This window comes from Pollicipes pollicipes, unplaced genomic scaffold, assembly GCF_011947565.3.
Source record: "Pollicipes pollicipes isolate AB1234 unplaced genomic scaffold, Ppol_2.1 Scaffold_3447;HRSCAF=4054_pilon_pilon_pilon, whole genome shotgun sequence".
Classification (NCBI taxonomy): domain Eukaryota; kingdom Metazoa; phylum Arthropoda; class Thecostraca; order Pollicipedomorpha; family Pollicipedidae; genus Pollicipes; species Pollicipes pollicipes.
The window spans coordinates 7,927,063-7,951,512 of NW_023596297.1; the positions used below are offsets into that span (position 1 = coordinate 7,927,063).

The 24,450-nt window shown below is 47.7% G+C and overlaps 1 protein-coding gene across 1 annotated transcript in view; it reads right to left on the bottom strand.

The window, feature by feature from the left end:
• Positions 1-13,045, bottom strand: part of LOC119091206 (uncharacterized) — a 36,410-nt gene extending 23,365 nt beyond the window's left edge. Inside the window, exons 1-2 of the mRNA XM_037213855.1 lie at positions 12,960-13,045; positions 6,490-6,612 (exon numbers count right to left, since the gene is read on the bottom strand). Of these exons, the coding sequence (XP_037069750.1) occupies positions 6,490-6,612; positions 12,960-13,045 (209 nt within the window). The remainder of the gene's footprint in view (positions 1-6,489; positions 6,613-12,959) is intronic.
• Between the last annotated feature and the right edge of the window lie 11,405 nt (positions 13,046-24,450).

A 24,450-nucleotide genomic window follows, 5' to 3' on the forward strand; every position in this document is an offset into this window, starting at 1 on the left:
ACGGGACATGACGGGACCAGAACGGGAGAATCCTGGACCGTCCATCCCTCCAAGCCGGGTCCGTCTGTGCCCATCCCGAGGCTGAACCGTCCCAATTGGCCTCATTTGGTCTCGTCTGGTTCCATGCGGACCCATCCAGTATCGTCTGCTTCCATCCGGTTCCGTCTGCTTTGATCAGGTTCCGGTCGGCCCCGTCCAGGGGTATTTAGCCCTCTTTTAGTCCGTTCAGTCTCGTCCAGTCTCATCCGGTTTCTTCCGGTCCCGTCCATACTGTCAGGCCCCTTGCGGCAGCGCCCAGTCCCATGCCGCCTCTTCCAGCCTGGACCAGTCTGTTCTGGTCTTATGTGTCCCGAATGAGCTCATTACACTCCATCCGGCACCGTCCGGTCCCGTTAAGCGCCGTTCGCTTTCCATCCGCCTCGTCTGGTGGGGTGCAACATGGTCTGATCTATTTTGGTTCGATCATTCCCGTTTGGTCCCAGCCGGCTCGTCCGGTACAACCGGGGTCGTCCAGTCCCGTCAGGTGCCGATACGTCCAGTCCGGTTCCAACCGACACCATTTGATCGCGCTCGATCCCGTTTGGCTCTGTTCAGCTTCGTCTTATCCCATCTTGGGTCGTCTGGTACCGTCTGGTGCGGAGCAGAGGCATTATCAGATTGCTGGTGATTTTTAATTTGGTGACGTCACAATCAACTAAAAATGTTAGTGCGCTCTATTGTTGCATAATCAACTGCCTGCCGCATCGCAGATTTAGCGAACTGACCGGTTGACGGGTGTGTGGTAAAATGCTGTACACAGAGCTAAATAAAGGTGGGACAAGTGTCAAATGTTTCGTGCATCTGCTAATACCCATATTGCATGGGTTCCGTTATAGATTATGTTGATTACGACTGCGTTAGAAAGTGCAGGGCCTGCGCTGACGATGTTTGACCTGCGCCACAGTTGTAAAAAGGTATAGATGTTCATAGAATATGCTGTTACATGTTGTAAAATTATTCTTGCATAGGCACGTATCCAAAAAATTCCTAAAGGAAAATATCTTATCTCTCCAACATGCCAATAACCAAGAAATTCCAGCAAAATCGCTTTGCATTTTTGGCGTAAGCCCTTTGTTTCAGGGGTACGTCTGTTTTGGCCCTTCCCTCAGCTACGTCCCAGAGTCTAGATGCACGCATGTCACAGTGTGCCCATCTTTAAGTTGTCACCAGGTGATGACACATTTTATAGCTTTGCCAGCTATTTATCATGCAAGACAGAATTTTAGACTCAAAGTAAGGATGAAGTTTCTCTTTCAGTTTTAAGGAGGGTGGTAGGTCAAATTTTTGTGGCAATATGTTTTTAATTGATTTTTTGGCAGGTTTAGCCGTTTTTTCCAGCTTCCCTGCCTGCCTTGCAATTTATTTTGATAATTAACATACGTGGCCCTAAGGAACCCTAGGCCATTATCCATCAAATCTGAAACGGCATTTCAACCTCTGTCCGCGCACCGTTTTGGTCAAGAAACATGCGACTTAACATCGCAATCAAATTCTGTGAAAACTTGATTTGGGCGTACTGTTTATATCCGCATGCTCCTTTTTCAAGTTCGATACCTCTAGACGAATGGTCAGAACATGCTAAGTTAACTAATTTTAAGTAAGAAGAATGACTTACAGAGCTTTCCAGAGGGCTCACCCACTTTATTCAAGGTAGCATCAGTCTGCAAAAAAGACCATCCAAAAAGACCAAAAGTCAGTCTTTGTGAAGATTTGGCTGCACAGAGGATGAATGCAACTGTATGCTGTTTAAGAATAAAGTGCGTCAAGTGATCATATCAGCATCTGAAATTTATTTAAGAGTGTTAGGAAAAGTAAGAAGTGGAATTTCCTATTCAGACGGAGGAGAAGGTTTCTATCCCCCTAAGTTGAGAGCAAAGTGCGTCAGTTTTTTAAAATCAGCTTTTAAGTGAATTTTGGGCAGGTTTGGTCACTTTTCCTTGCTAAGGTTTTCCCCCATCTCACTTTTCAAACCGAAGCAAGTGGCCAGAAGGCACCCTGAGCTGATACTAGCCAAATTTGTAATAAGCTCATACACGCCCTGTCCGCATCCCCTTTCAGTCAATAAACGTGCCATTATTTGTTAGTCTAACAAGTTGGCAAGGAACATGCCTCCCCTCTCATTGCGAATTCCTGCACACGTCTCCATAAATGCATCTCGGGGAGGGTAGTATTCGCGGAGTGCGGAGTGATAGCGCTGTCAAATGCCGTATTATCAAGCCAGCGCCCTGGCACAGCCTATCAAGCCAGCGCCCTGGCACAGCCTATCAAGCCAGCGTCCCAGCACAGCCTTGGAGCTCGGCCGCCAAGCGGATCTTGACTCCTGAAGACGTCACACTGCACCCACTGATACCTTTTTTCCCCTCCACCCATTTGTGTGCTCACAAATTGGAACCTAAGTATCTTGCAGCACGTTGCTGGGAAACATAATTTTTATAATTTCCAGTGTGGTACACTTAAGTACATCTGGTTCTATTCTTCAAAATTTTGCTTCTAATCTTGGGCATACTATAGATACCGACTTGCATTAATATGCTCGAGCTGAGTGCTATAAATACCGACTGGTATTAACACACAGAGGGGTGAGCGCTATAAATACCACCTACACCAACACGTTGAGGTTGAGGGCTACAAATACCACCTACACCAACACGTTGAAGTTGAGTGCTATAAATACCGGCTGGCATCTACCCACTGAGGTGAGTCTGGTCTGATGGCTTTGGTCAAACATTCCCTCCGCGGTCATGAATATGAACGTAGTGTTTTATTCACTCCTCTTGACATTAATGGGCACTTAGCTGAGGGCACATACCACATGCATAGAGTCCATTATCGCTGAGAACGCAAGAAAGGTTGGGCCGCGTTTTCTTCGTAATTATGCATGCTTTGAGGTTACGCTGGGAATCTGTGCACACATCTGGGCGCGCGCATTGAGCTGCCTCCTGATACACAGCAACACAACGCTCCAGCTTAAGAGGTGTGCTCAGGGGCAAAAGACACTGGAAACTCACCAGCAGAAGGTATAAGCATTTTCATCCTTCAAAAATTTACGGTTTCACTGGTCATGTCTAAGAATGCTTGCAACAACGCCGCAATAATGGGTACATTTGAGACCACGTCATTAGCTGATTAGTGGTTTGCGTCTTAAGTCTTGATTTTGCCTTATCTTGCGTTGATATTCCAGCAACAGTTAAACTTCGTGGTGATGCACCTAGGGATTTGATAAGTTGTTGTTGATGCGACAAATGATAGTCGTTTTTGCTTGACATCCGAAGGTGGGCGGCACGACACTGCGCCACGGATTTTCTCATTGGAGAACAGCTTGGTGATTGACCTTCGGCAACCTCCGTAATGACCTCGCGTGCTCTTTAGACGGCAAATCCCGAAAGTGGTGTCTGCCGCTGATTAGGCGTAAGCAATCCGGGACCGATCAGAAGAGATGCACAAATGAAATGCCTGTTAGTCGGTCAGGGAACACTCATATGCTCCGCCGCCATGAGCCTTAGCTCTGTCAGCCAAACACTTATCACGCGGCCAGTCCAGCCAGGCGCGCAGAGCAACCAATTATCCCGCGATTGTCGTCTGATTGTCGTATTGCCCTTCACGTGTTGACCTGACGCGCCCGTCACGTTTACGATCCACTCAGCGCATGGGTTCGGGCCAGCGTGTTTGGCGATAGCGGTTTTGGATTGGGGACAGAGGCGAGACTGCAGACCTCTGATCTCTGAGACGGCTGCAATCTGATAGAATCTGATCAGAATTCAGGACTCCATGGTCTTGCCGGTCTGCAAGAGGGCGCATACGGCGCACAAGTTCCCGCGTAGTCTCCCGCTGCAGGCCGTGAAAGTGAGTTGTCCCACACCAAATGCAGAACTTAGCATATCATGACTGGAGTTCGACGAAATTGAGGGCTAAGGCCAGTCAGGATGGCTCGAATCACACTTTATTTGCGGCGTGGAGTTTTATTGCTGGCCTTGCTATTGAAGCGAAGAACAATCTATGCCGCCGCTACGACCCGTCAGTCTAGTCGTGAGACAAAAATACCGACCGCTGGTACAAACGAGCCTTAGCCCTTGCTTCGTCAGGAGATGGATACTCTTCTCAAGCCAAACTGAAGGCAGCAGAAAAAGATCGCAGAAAGCGCCGTAGACTTTAGTAAAGCCGACAAAATGTTCACAACACTTGCGTTGCAAAACCAATTGGCAACAGCTCTTAATAGGCCACTTCGTCTTGGTATCATTTCTGACAGTTGGTGGAACCTTTTTGTGCCAAATGCGACTTTTTGCTGAGTCATTATGCGGAGTCGTTTTTCGCGAAGTTACTTTGCCCTAAACGTCATGTTTTGCCGTTGATGAGAACAGAATGGTATGTTAAGGCACGCTATTGGTGTAACAGATCAGTGGCCGTTCGAAGGTCACCCGAGGTCAACAACCTATGATGCTGTTATCTGACCTTGTTATCTGACCTTGTTTTGGTTCTATCTCACCGTTGGGTGACGAATTTTGTCTAGAATACTGACGTTTCCCCATTCATTTGAGATTCCCCGTTTCATTTTCATTTATTTATATGAACCCTAAGCTTCAACAAATAAAACAACTTTGTCATCATGTTTCAAGTCAGTAAGGCTCATCTGTGGTGGAGGGCAGCCAGCCAACAGCCGGCTTCCCCCGAGTTACCCTCCGCCTTATTCATCCCACGTAATCCACTTGTCAGCCGGGCACAAGTAGGAACGGCTCCCGCCCGGCAGGGAGCAGCGGAGTTCGAGCGATGCCGACCACAACTGATGGTAACCACAGCCCATCTTTCCAAGGCGGTGCTCGAAAATAAGATGCGTATTTTACCGATCATCTTCTCTCAACAGCAGCTGTCAGCTACATATTTATGCTTGCTGCTATGCAAGCTCATCCATGCAATATGGATGTCTGGTATGTACACGCACGTCAAATACAAAAACATGCGTGACCACCGCGCGGACATGTCGATAAAGTGCCGATACGCAGTCACCTCATCAAGCATGTCCTAGCTTTAGCTGGCCGGAGAAATGCACTGAAGCAGTCTCAGTCGAGCAGCCAGCACCAAACTTGGGCACACCAAATGACGGGAACACCTCTGATTCAGATGTCAGCTTCTGCAAGATTTTGCCTTAACTTGTGACGGATGGACATTATTTCCACCAATCATAATGAACTAATCTGCGTGCGTCAGGCGGTGCGCTGCCACATCACCTGGATATTTAAGACAAAATGATTGATGATATCACATTTGAAGCTGCACCGGGGAACTGCGCAGATCCGTGGCGTTGGTCGTTTGCAAAACGACTTAAAATTCAACAAAGTAGTGTCGCACACGACGCTGAACACGCTGCACTGCACTGCACAGAACTACAACGTACATATGATGGTGTGCGGGAAGTCGACGGGCTCGACTAATTATGCGCTGCCTGGACCATGGAGTGCATGGGGTGCGTTATGTGTGCTTTCGCTCGTTCGTGAGCTTCGCCCTCGCGCAACGTTATTTGTGTAGTGGACATTTTGTATGAGTGCAGCACGATGAGGCCTTATTGCGGACTATTAACTGTTGATCCGTGTGTAATGACGAGCACGATACATTCAGAAGAGTTCTGCACCGCACATTCGTCTGAATGCGACCACCTGCGTTCGTATACTGTTCCGGAGTACTCCGGGTTTTGCGGCACAGCATTCCGCGGCCTCCACCGGGCGTTCCGCAGCTCATGCTCATCGCCAGTGATATCTATCATCCATCGACGCGCGGAATGAAGGCTTGATATGAAAAGGGAAGGCTTTAAGCTCCTGACTCTTCTGACATTTCGAGTTCTTGTGCTGAAAATAATCTTCCATCGATATTCAAAGGTTAGACGATGACGGCGGCATCAGTTGGGCGGTGATATCAAGTGACTGCCGCGCCTGGGTGAAAAGTTATGTGACATTGTTTGAAATAGTCTCTGCAATATGCAGGTGATTGTGTTTCACGCATTATAATAAACTTGCTGGGCGTTCGGAGACTGCAGGCCTTTAACTTACACCTAACAATGTTCCACGCTGTGAAATTACATAGCTTATGCGCGATAAGACAAGCCGTCTGCACGACGTACCTGTAGTGGCCAGACAGTGCCTGGACAACGGAAGTCGTGAGTGGGGCCGGAAAATGAGCCGAGGTTTGGGCATGCCTCTTAACTTTACAGAGCACACGGAATCTTATGATAAGCACACAAGAGCACACTCACGCTATGCCGGTGGTTCCCAGACCATACGCGAGGCGCGCCTTCCACGCACGTTGCTCCGGCACTCACAGTTTAGAGGGGTCGGCACTCACGGTTCAGAGGGGTCCGGCGCTCATAGTTTAGAGCGGTCCGGCACTCACAATTCAGAGGGGTCCGGCGCTCACAGTTTAGAGGGGTCCGGCACTCACAGCTTAGAGAGATCAGGCACTCACAGTTTAGAGGGGTCAGCGACGCCGTAGCCGAGCGGCATGTTGAGCTGCATCTCCCTGTTGATCTTGGCCAGCACCAGCAGGGTCTCCAGCTCCGCCAGACGCTGGTCTGATACGCGCTTTGTCCTGAAAACCGGACACCAAATCGGTCACAAGTGACGTATCTCACGTGACGTATGCTCAGCGCACGCCTTCCACCCGGATACACACGCCTTGCGACTGGATACGCACGTCTTGCAACCGCATGCACACGCCTTTCAACGGGACGTGCACGCCTCCTAACCGGATGTGCACGCCTTCTAACCGGATGTGTTGCAGCGTCTGGTTAAGTGTCGAAGCCTTGGTCTGTTTCAGATGTTCTGCCCGGCTCCGACCTGGCGGAACATGCTGGGGATGAGCTGAGAATCTGGGGAGTCTGAGCTGCAATTGAGTTTCTCAAGCTCTGGGCCCAGAAAGAGCGTGGTAGTCTCATTGGAACGGGTGCAAAACCAAAACATAAGTAAAAACATTTCGGGATGAATTATGTGCGAAATAACTAACCATGCTTAGTCACAAGTCGTGTAATTTTTAGGCCAAGTGTCTAAAGGGCGTAAAACACAAGGACGAGTAGCCTTTGTCATAAGTTGTTACAAATAGTTTGCGTTTTGTTGTTGCATTAGTTGTAATAGTTGTAATTTAGAATTTACCAAATGCAACTTACAACTGTTTCATAAAACCAGCACGGGTTGTAGAATTGTAGTTGTAAAACTCTGCGCCGTGTGTAATTTGTCGCCGCCAATCACCGGTCTTGCCAAGGACGTGTAAAAAGTACGCCTGACCGGCTTGTTAGCACCCCTACTCCCAACGTTGGCGTGACGTCACTGGAGTCTTGACACAGCGAGAGCAGCGCGCAGCCCCGCACGATGCATATTACGTTGGTTACAGCTGCATTGCATGACAAATTTGCTGGGAAAAGCTACCCTTTGTTCCTTCCTTCCCCAAAAATACGCTACGTTATCAAACGATTAGTTCGGTGTAAGTTCTGTAAACCTAACCTAAATTACATCGCCCATACTGAGCGGGACGTTGGTATCAATGCATGAAGTCAGGCTCACGCAGTCGGGCTCGCTGTTCTCGCTGTCCCCGCTCCTTCCGGTGCCGGTTTCTGTCACCCATGTGCACGTGCCCAGGGTCGCACCAAGAGTCTTGGTGGAGCAGGAGTGACACAGGGCTTTATGAAAGGTCCATGATGAAGGTTCCCAAGTTTTGAGCGGGACCCAAAGTTTCCTTTCCTTCTGTTTCGTTCAGGCGGCGCCGTCAGTGAAACACTGGCGGCCACAGAATACTTATGGTGCGACATTCTGGTGACACGGGCGCCGGGCCTCATGATGATCCAGAGGCCCTCTGAGGAAACATTGGCCTCCTTTATGACGTCGACCGTCCTCTGACCACCGACTCGGAGCAGTTAGTGCGACTCGGAACAGAGACTTTCAGTGACGCACAATAATTTCGTGCAGGTACAGGGGATCTACTAAATGGAACAGGGATCACTTTTAACAAAATCGGGCCCATGGGCAAAATGGAGCAAGGTTGTTTGTTGGTTATTGGGCCCACTGTCCGACACATTACCATTCCATTGCGTCAATCAATGCTGGCCCTATTATTGCCCTATTTGCTCCCTCCCTTTATCGTTGGGGCCCCGGACAATGCAAGATGTCCGTTGACCTTCCAGATCCTGTCCTTGTCCCTTTCTAGCAAACGGGTCCGTTGCTGACTCGGATTCCCTTGCTGACACAGGATCCCTTGTCAGGCACTGTGGCCCCATGGTAAGACACAGTCACTCTTTTTCATCTGTGCTTGGCTAGCCTCCGCGCCCACTTGCCATTAGTTCGTACCAACAGCAGGGGCGCAATCAAGATTTTCTTCAGAGGATGAGCGCAGACCCCAGCGAGAACGCATCACGCCAATTTTAAATTTTCTTTTAAGAGCGCTGTGGAAAAGATGAAGACCTGTGGGCAGAATGGAGCGACCCTCGACTGTGCTCCTCCATAACAATCAAACAGCAGCAACAGCAGGGTTTGAAGACTACGACCTTGTGGGCAGGAGTTAGATTGTTCTCTTTGTGAGTTTGTGAGGGCCCTTGTTTGACACCCGTCTACCACATTTGGTTGCCCCCCCCCCTTTCACAAACCTTTTGAATTTAATGCTGCAAAATTTTGGGAGAATATAAATATTACAGGGGCCTTCTTCAGGCGTTACCCGCCTTTGATGACCGTGCTACTAAAATAAGGGACTATTCCGTGCCACCGGCTTGAAAAACTCCCGCGCATCAAAATCAAGTGGCCTAAGAGCCGGTGATAAATGTATTTAGGGCGAGGCTAGTTTCACGGTTTCTCAAAAGGGCGTAATGCCGTTGAATAACTTGTTGGGGGGGGGGGGGGCGAGAAATGGCTCACCCTATCACAGAATATGCATTTCACCTGGGTCCTGGGCTTATCCCCAACCACTTAGAAAAGTTAACGCCCCTGCTTGCAGGATAATAGAAACACTAACCGGAAGAGTACGACTTTGCTTGATACCTCTAAACAAACTTTGAAAGGCTATTAATTGCCTTGCCTCCAATCACTTCGAATGCTGCATCTACCCGACGTTTCCGTTACGCCACGACGATGGAGACAGCAGCGGCGGGGGCCAATGACACCGGGCACCAGTGACGTCATTGCCCTGTGCTGAGTCGCACGGGATTCCACCAAAAGGAAATCCAATGATTTCCCCACCCCCTCCAATGTTTCACCCGCCAGCTGACATTGCCAATGTCCGACGAGCGCAGAAAAAACAAATTATACCGTGGATCATCATAGATACCGCGATTTGTAAACAAAAACAAGACATGTATCGGAAGTGTCAAGGAACAGAACACTAGGTTCCCCAATACCAGCAATCAAGTACATTGGTCATTGTATTCACCGTGCGTCTTACAGTTTCAAGCAGAAGCAAACAAACAGAATATAACACTGACTTGCCAACCAGCGAAACAGTGACTCATTGATCCAGCATGATACTAGTTTTCTGTTACCATGATAGACACCTATATTCTACTCAGAGACATGGGATTCATGCGTCGTTCATACCCGGTGATAGCTGTCCCTGTTTGGCGCCAAGATGAATGTCGTTGCATGCCCGCAGTTTGACAGGATGGGTATATCTGCTTTCACTTGCATGAGTAAAACTGCACTTCAAATTCAGACATTTCATAGCCTTTTGGTACGGCCATTTCATCCTGGCAGTGCCTTGAAGGCCAGTAGGCCTACCCACGGAAAATGATCGCCTTCGTACCAATACCCTCCCATCCCATCAACGCGCGAACACAAGACAACGCAGGATTTCGATTGGATCGGTGCGGCTGCCAAGGCCACTTATAGTGATGGGTAATAGCGCAAAGGAATGAATTTGCTGCACGCTTAGTCGCACGGGCTATGCGCGGAGTTAGAGATGATTAAATCCATCAACACCATCACTGGGTTGCTTTCTCTGAGCGTTTTGTTCTGCGAGCTTGTTTTTCCTTCCACTTCCTTCGAGAACCTGCTTATTTTGCCCCGGGACATTCCTGCAAGTCTCCTCCTTCTGCGAGCTTCGTGTCAACAATCCATTTTCGCTACCGGTATTGGCTAAGCTTACGATCACCTGTTCTGCAATGGGGTAGGATATTGTCAAGACGTAATCGTGATTTGTTCTTTTCATTTTACAAATGTACCGCGTCTGGAAAACCAGCCGGCCTTTATGAAACATACCAAGATACGGTTGTAGAAATTGTCGAGAGATTTGTAAATTTTTGTGTCTGGTTTTGTAGATTTGTAATTTGCAGTTGTTGTTTGTAGTTTTCTGCCTTATGAAACACATTTTTACAACTGCACATACAAATTTGCAAACTAAAACACAAGTGTACAAAAAACTGGCTGTTATGAGAAAGGCTACGAGCTGAGCATTTGGATTTTCTAGGTCCTAAGAACGGTTACATTCTAATCATGTTGGTTGCGCTCACATTTGCTCGGCGCAAACCACCAAAACTACGGCCATTCTGTCGGCCATCACGACGTTAGTCCCGAATTTCCCGTAGCATCCACTGTCAGTCTGGCAGCTAACGCTTTGCTTTGGTGAAGCGCACGGTCGTTGTCTACCCGTATCTAGTTATTTTCTCTGCCATGCAAACAGCTGGATGGTTTGAACAGCATAAGAGGAACACAGTTCCAAAGGTCCTCGGAAATTTCTTCGAGCGCATATTAATTCGAGGTCAGAGGGAATGTCCCACCTTTGCAGCAGATTTCAAAAACATGCTCTGATGAACCCTGGGGACGTGTCTCATGAATGAACAACACGGGGTAAAAACGGGGCAAACGGGGTAGCGCGGGGTAAAAAATATGAACAGCACGGGGTAGTGGAATTGTTTCACCACCGGGATACTATAAGCACATTTACTTCGTTCATTGTTGAGTCCAAATTATACGGTCAACATTTCAGAAAAGCGCTGCTTTTCTTTTGGACAACATTGGCGCAGGCAAGGCAGCGCCTGGCAATACCATATATGTTCTGACTGGTGAAAATGTGATTACCTACGTGAAAATGCACTTCGTAGGTGCAGACTGCCATCTGTCAAGTTGAGTGCAGTCTAGTCCAGATTTCATGCTGTATATCATGGGTCTGCATCATAGGTGCTAGACACAATATGCTATCCGAGAGCTGAGATTTGAGAGAGCTGGTATGTACCGGGTCACAGAAAGGGTGTCGTTTGCTGCACTGCACTCGGTAGGTTTAAACTACAAACTTGCTACTGGGCTACTTCCATCTATTTTACATGCCATGATATACGTATATGTATATACACACATATAAGTAAACCAGAGCTGAATGGAGCTTTTGATCTGCAAGCCGTGTGAGTCAGGAGACAAATGATCCAACGCAAACAATGAGTTTGAGCTCAGTCGAATAAATAATATAATACATCTATTAGTCTTGAACTGAATCGGATCCCAAAATCTGCGAGCCAGTACCGTGCCGATTAAAAAAATTGAGTCGAACACGAGTCTGGTATCGAGCTGGGAGTCCAATGAGATTTCTCCTGCCGGAGCGGCTACTTCAAATCGAAGTGTTGAGCTGTTCCGAAGGATTTCAAGAAGCTAGCATTACCGAACAAATGAGACGTGTCTGATCTAGCTATGAGAAAAAAATGCGAACAAGGAGGAGTTCTCCCCCCAAGGCCATAATAATGCTCATAGTATTGCTGGCCGCCCATTATTTCCATATGCACTGGTTAAGTCAGTGGAACAGGGGTATCAGGGACTGATGCTTGGGATCTTTTAATCACTAGCTGTTATGATCAAAGCACAGGTTGTGTTGCAGCATTGTAATGGTTACAATGCCATCAAAAAGTTTCCAACCATTCAAGCTCACAATTACTTTCAACTCCCATACGCCATAAATGAAGATTAAAATCTACATAAAGCAATGCCTTCTAATCCGCTATTACACGTCTTTGATAGTTAGAATATTGAATAAAATTGAATACCCAAACATGGTAAGTAACAGGAGCGTAACTTTATGTACTTTTAGAGGGGGCTTCCCCCCCCCCCCTCCCCAATGCTGACTTGAACACCCCGTATGCTCCTCTGAGTTCCTCTCTCCATGCATATTAGAAAAGGGAATACTGGGCCCAAGAAATGTAAAACATTTCTCTGAGCTGTTTGTGCGTCAGGTACACACGCACATCACTATCCATATCAAAGTACCTAGTGTATCTGTCACGCCAACTCCTACATATGCTAGGCCAACCTCCAACGGTTGTCAAGTTTTCCACCAACAGGTAGTTTGGAACAAAAAGAGCACTTTACTATGTTCTGGCTTAAGCAGTGCCACCGCACTCGTTCTGGAACATTGTAATCCAAGTGTAAGAGCGATTAAGTTTCCAGCATGTTCCAACTAATTTACCAACAGAAGGCAAATATCCACCCGCACATGTATCCACCACGTAAGGCCAGATGAGGTGGGGTGGTATGGCACCGAGCGCGTTGTAGTCCCAACCTTCCATATCCCATCCATTCTAAAGCTATCAATAAACGATTTTAACAACTGTAGACATGTGTTCACTTCGGCTCCCCCTAGTGATTTAGCTTATAGGTAAAAACGTTGGCCAGCGAAACGTCTGGGGCACCTAGTACCCCCGAATCCTCGAACGATTAAACTGGCTTAAAGCAAAACTGGGCCAAATCCGCGAATCCATTTTCGTAGCAGGACAGCCGAAGCGTGTATCCCGCTCCGTCACGGTATTCACCGATGCCGCAAGATTCCAGGCGAAACGATCGAGCTCCATACGATCGAGCTCTATACGATCGAGCTCCATACGACACGATCAAGCAAGCTTTACGAAGACGCGGCGCAACAAACCGCCGTGGGATGCGTAGGCCCGCCGGGTGGTGCCACGACACGCGAGCTGAGCCCACCTGTAGGGCCGCGCCTCCGTCTCCTGCAGCGTCCACACGAGGGCCACCAGCGTGACGCAGACGGGGAGCGGCGACGTCCACTGCATGGTGCCGACTGCCGCCCGGCCGGCCGACCGCCTGTCTTTGAGGCGGCCGCCCGCGCCGCCTCCCCCCCCCCCGCACCCACACACGTGCGCGCGGCGACGCGGCCAGCGCCGCATTCGCCTATCGCGGTCCGACCGTACCTCAACATGGTGAAACGGGCTCATGGGCTGATCGCTTCTGCAGCGGCGAGGCGGCATACCTTAGGAAGAGTGCCAGAGGTGTGGAAGCCGTGAGTGTTATTGCTGACGGTTGTAAGGCGGCATCTGGCGAGAACGACGCGAAGGGCTGACAAGGCAAGGTCTGATGATGTGTAATCGAAAATTGTATCCCCCAGGGCACTTTGCAGATTTGATTTTTAGGATCCGGCCCAGTTCAGTCAGGCTATCCTAGGTCCAATCCGCCCGCCAATCCGCTTTGCTCAGATTGTCAATCCAGTTCGATCCGGTTCGCCTTGCCAGACAAATCACATGAATGCGTGCCAAGCCGCTTCCACATGAATGACTTTTGGAAAATTGAACAGCAAATTTGGTTCATCTGAGTACCTTGAATGTCAGGAATTTGTCGATTCCCATTAGAGAGAAATGTGCAATGAGCTGTCATAAGCTATTGAGTGCTAAAGTACTTAAAGGGTGTGTTGCGCATTTGAATGGGGTTTTGAACTGAAATAATCATATTGATTGAACTGAAATAATCACATTCGGTGCAGTTCACAGCCCTACCGCTCTTAAGACCTAATATCCTCTTGTTTCTAAGCCATACGCCCGAAAAGATGTGCAGAATATTTCATGCAGACCATTTCAAGGTTACAGGGGGCATGCATGATGCGATAATAACGTCATTCAAATCTTGTAATTTCATTGACAATATGGGTTTCAAAGCCAAGAAAATACAATTATGGAGTCGCTCATATCTGGCGTCCGTGAGCCTGATTTACAAATATTACGGCCGTCAATAGGCTTTCAACAAGTGTTGTGCAAGATAGGCAAGATTCTAAAACGAATTATGTCCTGGGCTGAAGAATATAAGAAGTTACATTCTTCCTAGTTCGCATATCATTCCTGGTTGCAAAGTCGCTTCTGGCTTCAATAGCATAAAGACATGAGCACACTATCTAACATTTTCAGACTCAAGGTTATGTGCAGCATGCCTACACAAACCGCCTGGCAGCTTCGGGGGCACCCAGTGCACAAGCGTGGAGCGGCGGTCATCTAGTGCGCCTTTTGAATAGCTGGAACGACTATCTCACTTCGCAGGATACTCAGGTGTGTGTCCGTTCTCGGACACACCAACTGTTGGAAAATCTCTTCTGCGACCATTACTTCCTGTTAGATTATTGACATCGCTAGCATTATAATCCACTGCCCGCGGTACCTACTCTTTCATTGAGGGAAATGAAGCAGTTGCATTATTCTTTAATTCTTACGCTAAAATGTCAGATGCTACCAAACCTCCCATTTTCGCTTATAATGAAAAAAGGAAAGCGCACTCTATTTGTAATCATGCATCACACAGCTGCATGAAATGACATTTATGTAGCCAAAAGGAGTTCCCATAGAACTATAGTATGTAGCTCCGCATCTGTTGTTTCGCTTTCAACGCGCTAAGAGACTTACCACGAATGCTTCTTTAGATTGCGCCGCATTTGAGTCAGAATGTAACGTCTCTTTCGCACCGTGAGCACCTTAGACACAAATACAGAATCCTGCCATATTCACAAAACGTGGTGTGACAGTTCTGTACTTGTCGCCCATCATCCGACATCCGTCGTGACCGCTGGCGCTTTGACGTCTCATAAACATACTAGCCACTTGCAGAGGGATATGTGATCGCACAAGCTGCTCAAAATGTTACCAAATCTTCATCTGAAACATGAATGGACGGACGTGGGTGGCATCGTTATTCGCGTTAATTTTTGGACTCTGTGTAAAGTGCGTTTGACCTTCTAAATAATTAAAGGCATGCAAAAGCATTATTGGCGTCCAAGTTATGCTTGGTTTGTGCGAGTGGGAGTAAAATAAATAGGACACAAGTCAACAAGTACCTACCCAATCCCGAGGTTGCTTCCTGGATCCAAAGAGTGCCTAACTCACCTTTGGTGAGAAAGCTACCTTTAGTCCACGGTTGTAGATGATAGCATGTTCATTCTTTGATATACATTAATTGTGGAGGGGAGTGAAGAAACAAATAATTGTGAGGATGCGATAACCTTTGTTCTGGTAGGCACCTGATATTGGATCAGTTAAAGCAGCATGCACAATTTAAAGCTGGTGTTAAACTTAACTCTGAATTTCAGTGCCACCAAGTGTGGTTAAATGGAATTTCTGATAAGTTTAGGAGGAATCAAAGCTATGTTATGACAAAATAGGGTTTTGCGTCATTACATATTGCATAGACCTGGGAAGAAATGAGAGCTCGAATTCTTCATAGTAGCACATATGAGCGCCACTCATTCATATCAAGTTCCCAATGTGATCTGTTCATCATAAAATTGGTTTGTGGAATATGTGGCTGAGTTATATTCTATTAAGCCTCTTTGTTTTCCGAGTTGCTGTCCTCCTTGAACGTTTGAAAGACTATTTAGTAATAATTCCATTCGGTTGGTTTTCAGTCCGTTTAATTCGTGTGCGCAGGCAAGTTCGAACATCCGGTCCGGTCCTCATTATGTCCTGTTGGAAACTTCCGAGGAGGCTCACTTCAGCCCGCGGATTTATCCGCAATCCCTGGATTGATCTAATCCGCGGAGTACTCTAGCATAACGGCGAATCCGTTAACTGATACATCAACAGACGTTAAAGCATTCCACCTTGTGTGAATTTTCACTGATCGTTAGGTCAGATGCGATTTTTAGGAGACTTAGACAAGTAGATTTAGGATTACGACTCCTCCCATTGACCTTGGGTGAGGAATGAAGGTCAGACTAAGGTCAAACTCAAGCTAGAAAAAACGCGCATACACATTTTGCTTTTAACAATGTTTTTGACGAGCCCTTGTGGAACCCGGCTCCGTGCCAGGCCGAAACACATCTTAGGGGGGCTAGTTCCCCAGCGATACCAAGTTTGTCTTTGTATGTTTCATTCCCCGCCAGCCAATTAGCACATGTCATAGGCCTTGACGCCTGGATCACGCACTGGGGCAACTGCTTTAGCTTGGTAAGGATCAAAACGTTGTCACGCGAACGCTCCCGAGCGTGTAAGTCGTTTGGTAGCATGTGGTTGGACCAAACGGTCGTGACCGTGACATTCCAGATCCTTCTCTGGAGACTGACACAAATATCATGGTCATATGTTACGGCAGTGATACACAAAGCTATGTCCCGCATCCCGCTGTCTCCATGACAGATTTTTTAATCGTTCATTTCCCGACTGACTACACGGCTCTCCGATCCGTGCCGACTCACCTGAGCGACAGACACTTTCAGCACATGTCTGGGGCTGTGCATCAGTCTCCAGCATGCTGGGGTTCAGGCCTACGTCAGTACGTCAGCTTCCAAATCACGTGGATCATCACTGTCCGTATGCACGCAGGGCTCAACAAGCTTGCAGAACCAAAGCGCTGGAGCATATGCATACCGAGCGTCTATCCCCATGTTAAGACGTGTGTCCCGCATATTAAGACAATGTGTGCGACAACCCCACACATTGCAGTCTCTTCCGAGCGACTCAAGACGATATGCATGTGCAGCGTAGTTTTCATGACAGGTTTTGACGGTTGGTAGGCATAAGGTGAGCTGATGAACCTATAATGCTACTAAAGAGTCATTTAGATGTAGAGCTACTATAGTTCTTGGGAACACGCTGCTGGGAATACCCACACACCGCTGGTGGAGAAGTGTTGACTGAACGAATTATTTATTTTTACAACAGGGTACAGCGGCAGTGATTCAGCTTATCACGCCAAGCTACTCACGTCAATCAAAGCCTCTAATACAGCATGCAGTAAACCCAGCCACACCAAAGCCGACTAAAAAAGACTGCGACTGTGTCTCTCTGACCGTTGGTCACTGATCACCGCCACACTCTTCCCCAGTTGGGTCCGCCGGAGCTCCTTTCAGGTGCGGGCGGCCGCCTGAGGGCCGGCGGCGGCGGCCCAAAGCGGCCAGTCGCGTGCCGCCGGGCGTGCGGACGGTGAATCATGCATGGCGACGTTCTCCTGACGGTGCGGACCGGCCGACGGCCGACGGACGGCGACGGCCGGTCGTCCGTTCCGCCGGGCGGCACCGGCACCACCCGGCCGCCGTGCGGGGGACAGGCGGCCCGGTCACTGACGCCGTACCTCACGGCGGTGGCGGCCGGGGGTCCTGCGGGAGACGGTCGGCGGCACGCTCCGGGGAAAGAGGACCTCTCGACGCTGGGGGATCATCCGAGCTTCGATGTTCGCTTTGCTTGCGATGATGTGAGATTTGGCACCGATGGACAGTAAAGCGGGAGCGCAAGTAGACATATATATATATATATATATATATATATATATATATATATACATATATATACACATCTCTCTCTCTCTCTCTCTCTCTCTCTCTCTCTCTCTCTCTCTCTCTCTCTCTCTCTCTCTCTCTCTCTCTCTCTCTCTCTCCTCTCTCTCTCTCTCTCTCTCTCTCTCTCTCTCTCTCTCTCTCTCTCTCTCTCTCTCTCTCTCTCTCTCTCTCCCTCTCTCTCTCTCTCTCTCTCTCTCTCTCTCTCTCTCTCTCTCTCTCTCTCTCTCTCTCTCTCTCTCTCTCTCTCTCTCTCTCTCTCTCTATATATATATATATATATATATATATATATATATATATATATCAGGCAAAGAGCCACCAGGGCCCATCGAGGTTGGCCTACGCCAGGCTTCGCACCCATCCTTGACATTTATCTTACTATCTGACTTGCTTGAATTTAGCTATAAATGTGATACCAGGACCCATAGAACTTATCCAAACGATTTTTGCATGTTGCTAGGAAGGGACTTCCTACAACTTTGTTTGACATGCCAGTTTGTTTCAATGATTCACTACTCTTTGACTAATGACATCTGCCGCTTCAAAGTTCTGGTTCTACCTTTTGGTAATTGAAACTGGCTTCCTCTAAGTATCGGCCTAATTCCCAGTGCTCCCTGTAGATGTTCCTTGCATGTCCCATTCATAATTTTGAATATCTCTATCAGATCCCCTCTAAGTCTACGATATTTTAGTGAACACAACAATGGCGGCCTATCCGAATTTGAGATGGGGGGACAAAAACTTGACGAAGGGTCCCCAAACCAATTGGCCCCTATATTTCAGTGAGGCTTCCTATCTATTCGGTCGTAAAATAAAAAACGGGCACTTTCTGAGTCTACGATGGGGCTTTCCTGATCGGAGGTGGGTCATTTGCAGGCCTTAACTTACATGACGTTTCTTATCTGGCTATAAACTCTTAACAGATCTGAGATGGGTCCATCAGAAGTCAAAAGCGGAACAAAGGTTGTGGGTGCCAGAGACAGACATGTCTCCCCCTTATACCCAAACCAGGCGCACAGCCAGAGCCTGTGCAGGGGAGCGGCGCAAGGCTGCTAAGGGGTTGCATGATAGTGAAAGTCTCTCTCCTCCCCAAAAAAGGAAATCGCCGAGCATGACCCAGTTGTTAATGAGGGTACGCTTTTTCGATATTTTTCACTTTAACCCCCTATAACTAGAGGGTAGAAATTTCATTGTTACTCTGTATAACTAAGCTACCGCGAGATCAATTCTGCCTGAATTTTATAGTCAATTAACACGCGCCCGGGTGGCCGGCTGGATACTCTTTGCTCGGGTGGGTGGGAGGTCAATTTGACTCCTGAGATCTCGGAAACTAAGAGAGTTAGACACCAAGTTTACAAAGTGTGTTGACCTGTACGTAAACTCACTTAGGTCAAAGTTTCAGGTACCTAGGTTATGACCTTCGGGTCAAATAAAGTCAAACAAGGTCGAATTCCAGGTTGGTCTCCAAAGTGCCCATAGAACCTAGATAAACGCTTCTAAGCAAAAGGTCACATGCTCATTTAAGGACAGTAATCTTCTTTGACCTCTTGAAAGTCATGGTGACAAAAAGCATATAAGCTGCTCCAAGTTTTGTATTTAAATAGGCGCTAGGCCGTATGTTCCAAAAAACAAAACGTTGACTCGGTTCATTTTAGGTCAACGACCTATTCTGACCTTTAAGAAGTCCATGGAAGATATATAGTGCGATTCCTGCTATCGATAAATTCGAAATGAGCACCAGAAATTACTCCATACAGCGAGTCCTAGAGTAATAAAACAGGTTGGTTTTGACCTTGGTCTGACCTGCATACCTAACCTTAAGTCAATGTAATTTGCTCGTTAAACTGTTGTGTTGCCTAAGAAAGCATCTCAGAGATGTATGGCTTCGTCTAACACTTCGCTGTCGCAGCAGATTAAACGATTCCCTAGAAATTGACTTTGCTAAAACCATGGCCTGACTTTGACCTGCTATAGGTCAGTGACCTAACAAGGTAACTTTAAATTGTTGATGCCAAACGATCTGCATATTCAATTTTCTACAGCTATGCAAAATTTGGCATAGCTACGCCGCGCCGTTCGGAAATCGTTCCGGAAAAACCTTCAGGGGTCAATTTGACCCCACCCGAGCGCGTGTTAACTGAAGAAATCATGCCTCAAACGACTGCAGGAAACAAATCACCGGAGCTTTTCGTGTAACAATAGCCCAGGGACTCTTTTTTAACCGATAGAAGACAGACATTTTGTAAAAATATTTATCTGGGCTGTATCGAGATATCAATGTCATCGCAAATGCAGATCGAAATGTGTCAACAACTGATATTAGCATGGCCAAGCCTTGTTTGCCTGGAAACGTTCAAGCTTCAGCCAGAATTGATGAGTGATACAATCTGTGTAACGTAGTTAGGAGCATACGCGTTCAAAAATCTTCGCAACAAAAACGTGATGCCAGGCGTTGCAGTCTCCATATGCCGCGCAGCGTTGTTCTTATGGCTAATGCTTAGCCGTGGCAAACGGGTAGACGAAAATTGTGGCGCATCTAAAACCAGTACCTTTAAACGTTTTAGGACATCAAACGGTACATTTACAAGGCAGCCACACGCATATTCCTCCTTTGCAATTTTTAGATTAATTAATTTAATGGATTGACCTTTACAGTACAGCGAAGTCGTGCTGGAGCCTGGTGGTAGAACTGGAAGAGTAAATGTAGAATCTCTATTTTTCGTGTTGCTTTAGGTGTTAATCTGTCTACATGGAAAGTTAAAAGTTGCAGAGAGGGATATGCACACCCTAATCTTTGAGCGGTATTAATCATTTCTTAATGAGATTAGGTAGCATTATTCCACGACGGCCGCTCTCGCACTCAAGGCACGCGCCGCGTGATGTTTCTTGCGGTGGCCAACGCCTCTCGGTTTTACCGGAAACTGCAACTCAGGCCATCGCTGCCCTTGCTTCGGAGCTTGCGGGCGCGCAGGCTCAAAGCTTTTGATAACTTGTTTCACAAGTTGATTCTGTAAAAGAATAAACATTGTTAGGCCAACATGGGATGGTCTCGTCCGTTTTCAAGTCATTTCGTCCCAGTCCATTCAACACTAATGAGACCCTTATTTCTTTCCGGGAAAGGGAGCCCCTTGAGAAGAGCACTAGGGGGCACATTGTTGTCCCCGGTCAAGGGCTGAAGGGCTTTTCCGATCCATCGATCCACATCCGGCTGCCATTCTGGCGACACGGACGGGATCTCCTGGCCGATCCGGAAACCCTTAGAGGGATGCATTATATTACATTGGTCTCCTCCATGATGCGAAAGTTTTTCTGATCCGAGCTGACCGCAGCTGATTCGGGATCGATGCAGGAACTCTCAATTACGTAACAACATCACTGACCGCCGCAGGAGGTCCAATAATTGGCACATCGACTCCACTTTGGCTTAGCGGGCCAATGCTGGAGCTGGGCTGGGGAGCCCACAGTTGGGTACTGGGACCCCTGACTGGCTCAGCACCCTTTCACTGCCTCAATGTGGATAATAAGTATAAGCTTTCGCGTTTCCTTTGATTGTCAGAGGGCCATGGCCAATGGAGAGGCCCTCTGCCATTCGGAGGTCCCGTCCCTGTCCCTGTTAACCAAATTTCCCTATGACCGACTCGAGGCGCCTCGTCGACATAGAGGCCCCTGTTAGACACATTTCAAGCGATCATTTGTGATCACGTGACGCTGTTCGACAAGGACACAAACGTTCAGTTGGGATTGCTACCTCTAAGTTCTCGGGTGAAATCAGTCATACCAATAACCATGGCTGAGAAGCATCTGGCCCTGTTCAGTGGCCTGGGAAAGCTTCGCAGCTATCAAGCGAAGCTGCACATGAGCTCAACTGTAACCCCAGTGGTTTAGAAAGAGGCTGCCGTGTGATCTACAAGAGATATTGGAAGAAAGCTGAAGAACCTGATGGAAACTGACAGGTTTGTGTTTATTCGGCACGAAAAGCTGACTTTCACAGATCATGCCACGTGCAAAAGCTGTGGCAGTGACAAGTGAAAGTATCGACGACACTGAATACTCATGAACCACAGCCACCAGCTGAAGACTGTGCGTTTGCTCGGTCAACAAACTTTGTTGGGAGGTCTTGTCCGCATTTTTCGCCGGTCCTTGCATCCCTCCGAGGCCTGGCAAAGACACGATGACTTTGACCCAGGAATTAAATAGAGAGGCCAGAGGCGGAAGAAAGGTATTGTGGACCACAAGACGATGGCTTATTCCATCATAGGTATCAAATCACAGCTGGTTGCAGATGGTTGTAGGTTGTAGGTTGTAGACCAGTAGGCTTACGGCTGTGTTGCTGCAGCAAGAATGAATGGATGAAGCCAGCAGACGTCTAGTTGTTGGGAATATGATTTGAGCAAATCGCAGGTAGTAGGCCGTTACTGTACATCTATGCCGCGAAATCGTTCATTGTTCCTGTCGCCCATTTCTTCGGTCACAACGCTATTCACTAAATCGCCGTTATCCTGGAAAGTGCCAGCAATACGTCTGACTGCCAAAGAGTCATGCCAAATAAAAAATATTGCAACATTACCGCAGCGTAAAGAGCAAACCTCTGACAAAAACAAGTATTGAATGGCCAAGGAATTTTTTGTAGCAGTTCACGAGCTCAACTCAATGACCGTTTCGAAGAGGAATCCAATTCTTTCGATCTCAAAAGATTTAAAACTGAATTCGTCACGCTAGCTACAAACCCACTTGACGCCGAACCAGATTGTCACGCGTCGCCTTATATGGTGCTGTGTGCATGCATGCCATGTACTTATTGAGGAGGAATGGCCTTGATATACTATTCCCATGATAGAGCGGGCATGCATATGCTTAGTTCAAACAATTTGCTATATTCCGACACGCTTTTGGCGCGGATGTGATCAATAGCACCTGCGGCGGCGATGGAAAGAACTTCGTTTTGTATGCGTTATAGTTCCTTGTTCGAGGAAGATGTCAACTTTTAACTTTACTCTGTACGTTGTGAATCAATAACTGTGGGTTCCGGAGACATGCGGGCACAAGTCTGGGTTTGACGGGGTCGACATGAGTGACGTACCAAATATGTGACATACAGTCGTTCAATGCGTTTTGATTCACGCACGATTCCGATAGCTTTACCAACGCCATTTTCGCAGTATATATTCTAAACCTACCCTCACGGAATCACACAATGATTGCATACCTTGCAAACGCAGCTGCACAATTTTCACCTGCAAAATTCTGCACCCAAAATTGGGCGAACACCAACGATGTATGCATGACTTGGCGTTGCGTGATTAGGTCCGACCGTTATTAAGGCGGCACTTTGGCAACATGAAGTGCTGTTTACGCTGTGCAGATGTGTTTGTGATCTTTAGCACGAATGTTGTCCACCTCTTTTTTACGTATTAAATAACGAAGCTAATTCCACGGTCGGAAAGTGTTGCATGATCACAAATGCGTAGAAAGCACTGCAGTCTTTTTTCAGCACGCGGCAAGTGCGCCAGCCATCCTCCATTGTACTAAATTCGCTATTATTTGGGTGAATCTCTTCTTGCGTCCTTTGACCATCACGCGGTGTCACTGCCGCCATCAAGCAGATAGCCGTGGCTGACTCGCAACGCTCGCTGGTGGCTACTCCTGCCTCGACTTGCAGATCACTCAGGAATAGAACGTGATCAGTAACGAAGGAATAGGCAGCTCGGAGCTATCTTTCACAAGTGTGGTTTTCATATCACAATTTTTAATCACATAATCAATTTTCATATCACAATCACATAAAGGTCTTTCACTTTTTCTTTTCAAGTAAGCTGTTGAAAGTTTAAAGTGAGCTGAAAAAATGGTGTGCCGAAATGCATGAATCCCTTTCTGTCAGAGGCGTGGTGATTCTTCAGGCGGGAGTGCCATAAGTGCACCATTAGAGCCGCCGATGTATATCTTATCGCCATGGTGCGAGGGTCCGTGTGGTCCACGCCTTGCCAGCGAGTCCGGCTTTGCATTCCACTCACCAGGGTAATGGTCCGCGCTTGTCTAGCTCTCGAACACCTGTTTCAGGCGCAGCAGCTGGGTACGACGGCCAAAGTGGGCACGTCCCGGCCGGATAACTATCAAAAGTCCGCTAATGCAAGATAAACTGACCCCAACACCCAATCAACTGATGGTTGGCCGAACACGGCCAGTTCGCATGCAGATTGTGCCTCTCTCGCCGTCGCAGGGTACGATGTCGTTTTCCCGAGGACAATTTTCCGGAACCGTGGAGAAATGGTCGACGTTAGTGCGGTGAGTTTTCGGACGGTTTGGTGGCACACTTCACGCCTTTATCTCGGGAGGATAAGCCGCGACAGGTCGATCGGATTGCGCGGGCACCTGGTGGCTCGGAGCAGCTATCGCGCATTTCCAGTCAGGTATCGTGTCGGGGAAAATTACTTTAAAAATGCGAGCTTGATAACCTACCACGCCTGCTGGTCGTGAGACGCGGTGCCATGGTGAGCTCATGCATGCGCCGACGGCCAGTCCTGTGCATTTCAGCTCGTGGACACTGCTGAATCAGCGTCTGGTTCATGTTCAGAACTATGCATGCTAAAAAGGAAGCAGAGATATCACTTAAAGCGTGTAGAACTCAAGTCCTACTTCTGTAACATTTAGGTCGATGCGTGCGTCGTCAGTGATCCTAATATATCATAAGTAGTTACATTTGTCTTAAGCATTTACGGTTCAAAACCACGCACTTTTCCACTCTCGTTTAGAAAAGGACATGCCAATCCATCTATTGCACCTCAGTTGATGAAGAAAAGCAAGGTCAGTCAATTCCATCTAACCCGTTCAAAGCCAAATATCATATCTGGGCAAGAGTGCATTAAGTGGGTGAGGTCTTGATTTTGTTCTTCTCTTTGCTGTGCCGTCGATCAGCTTGTTTCGTAAGCGAAC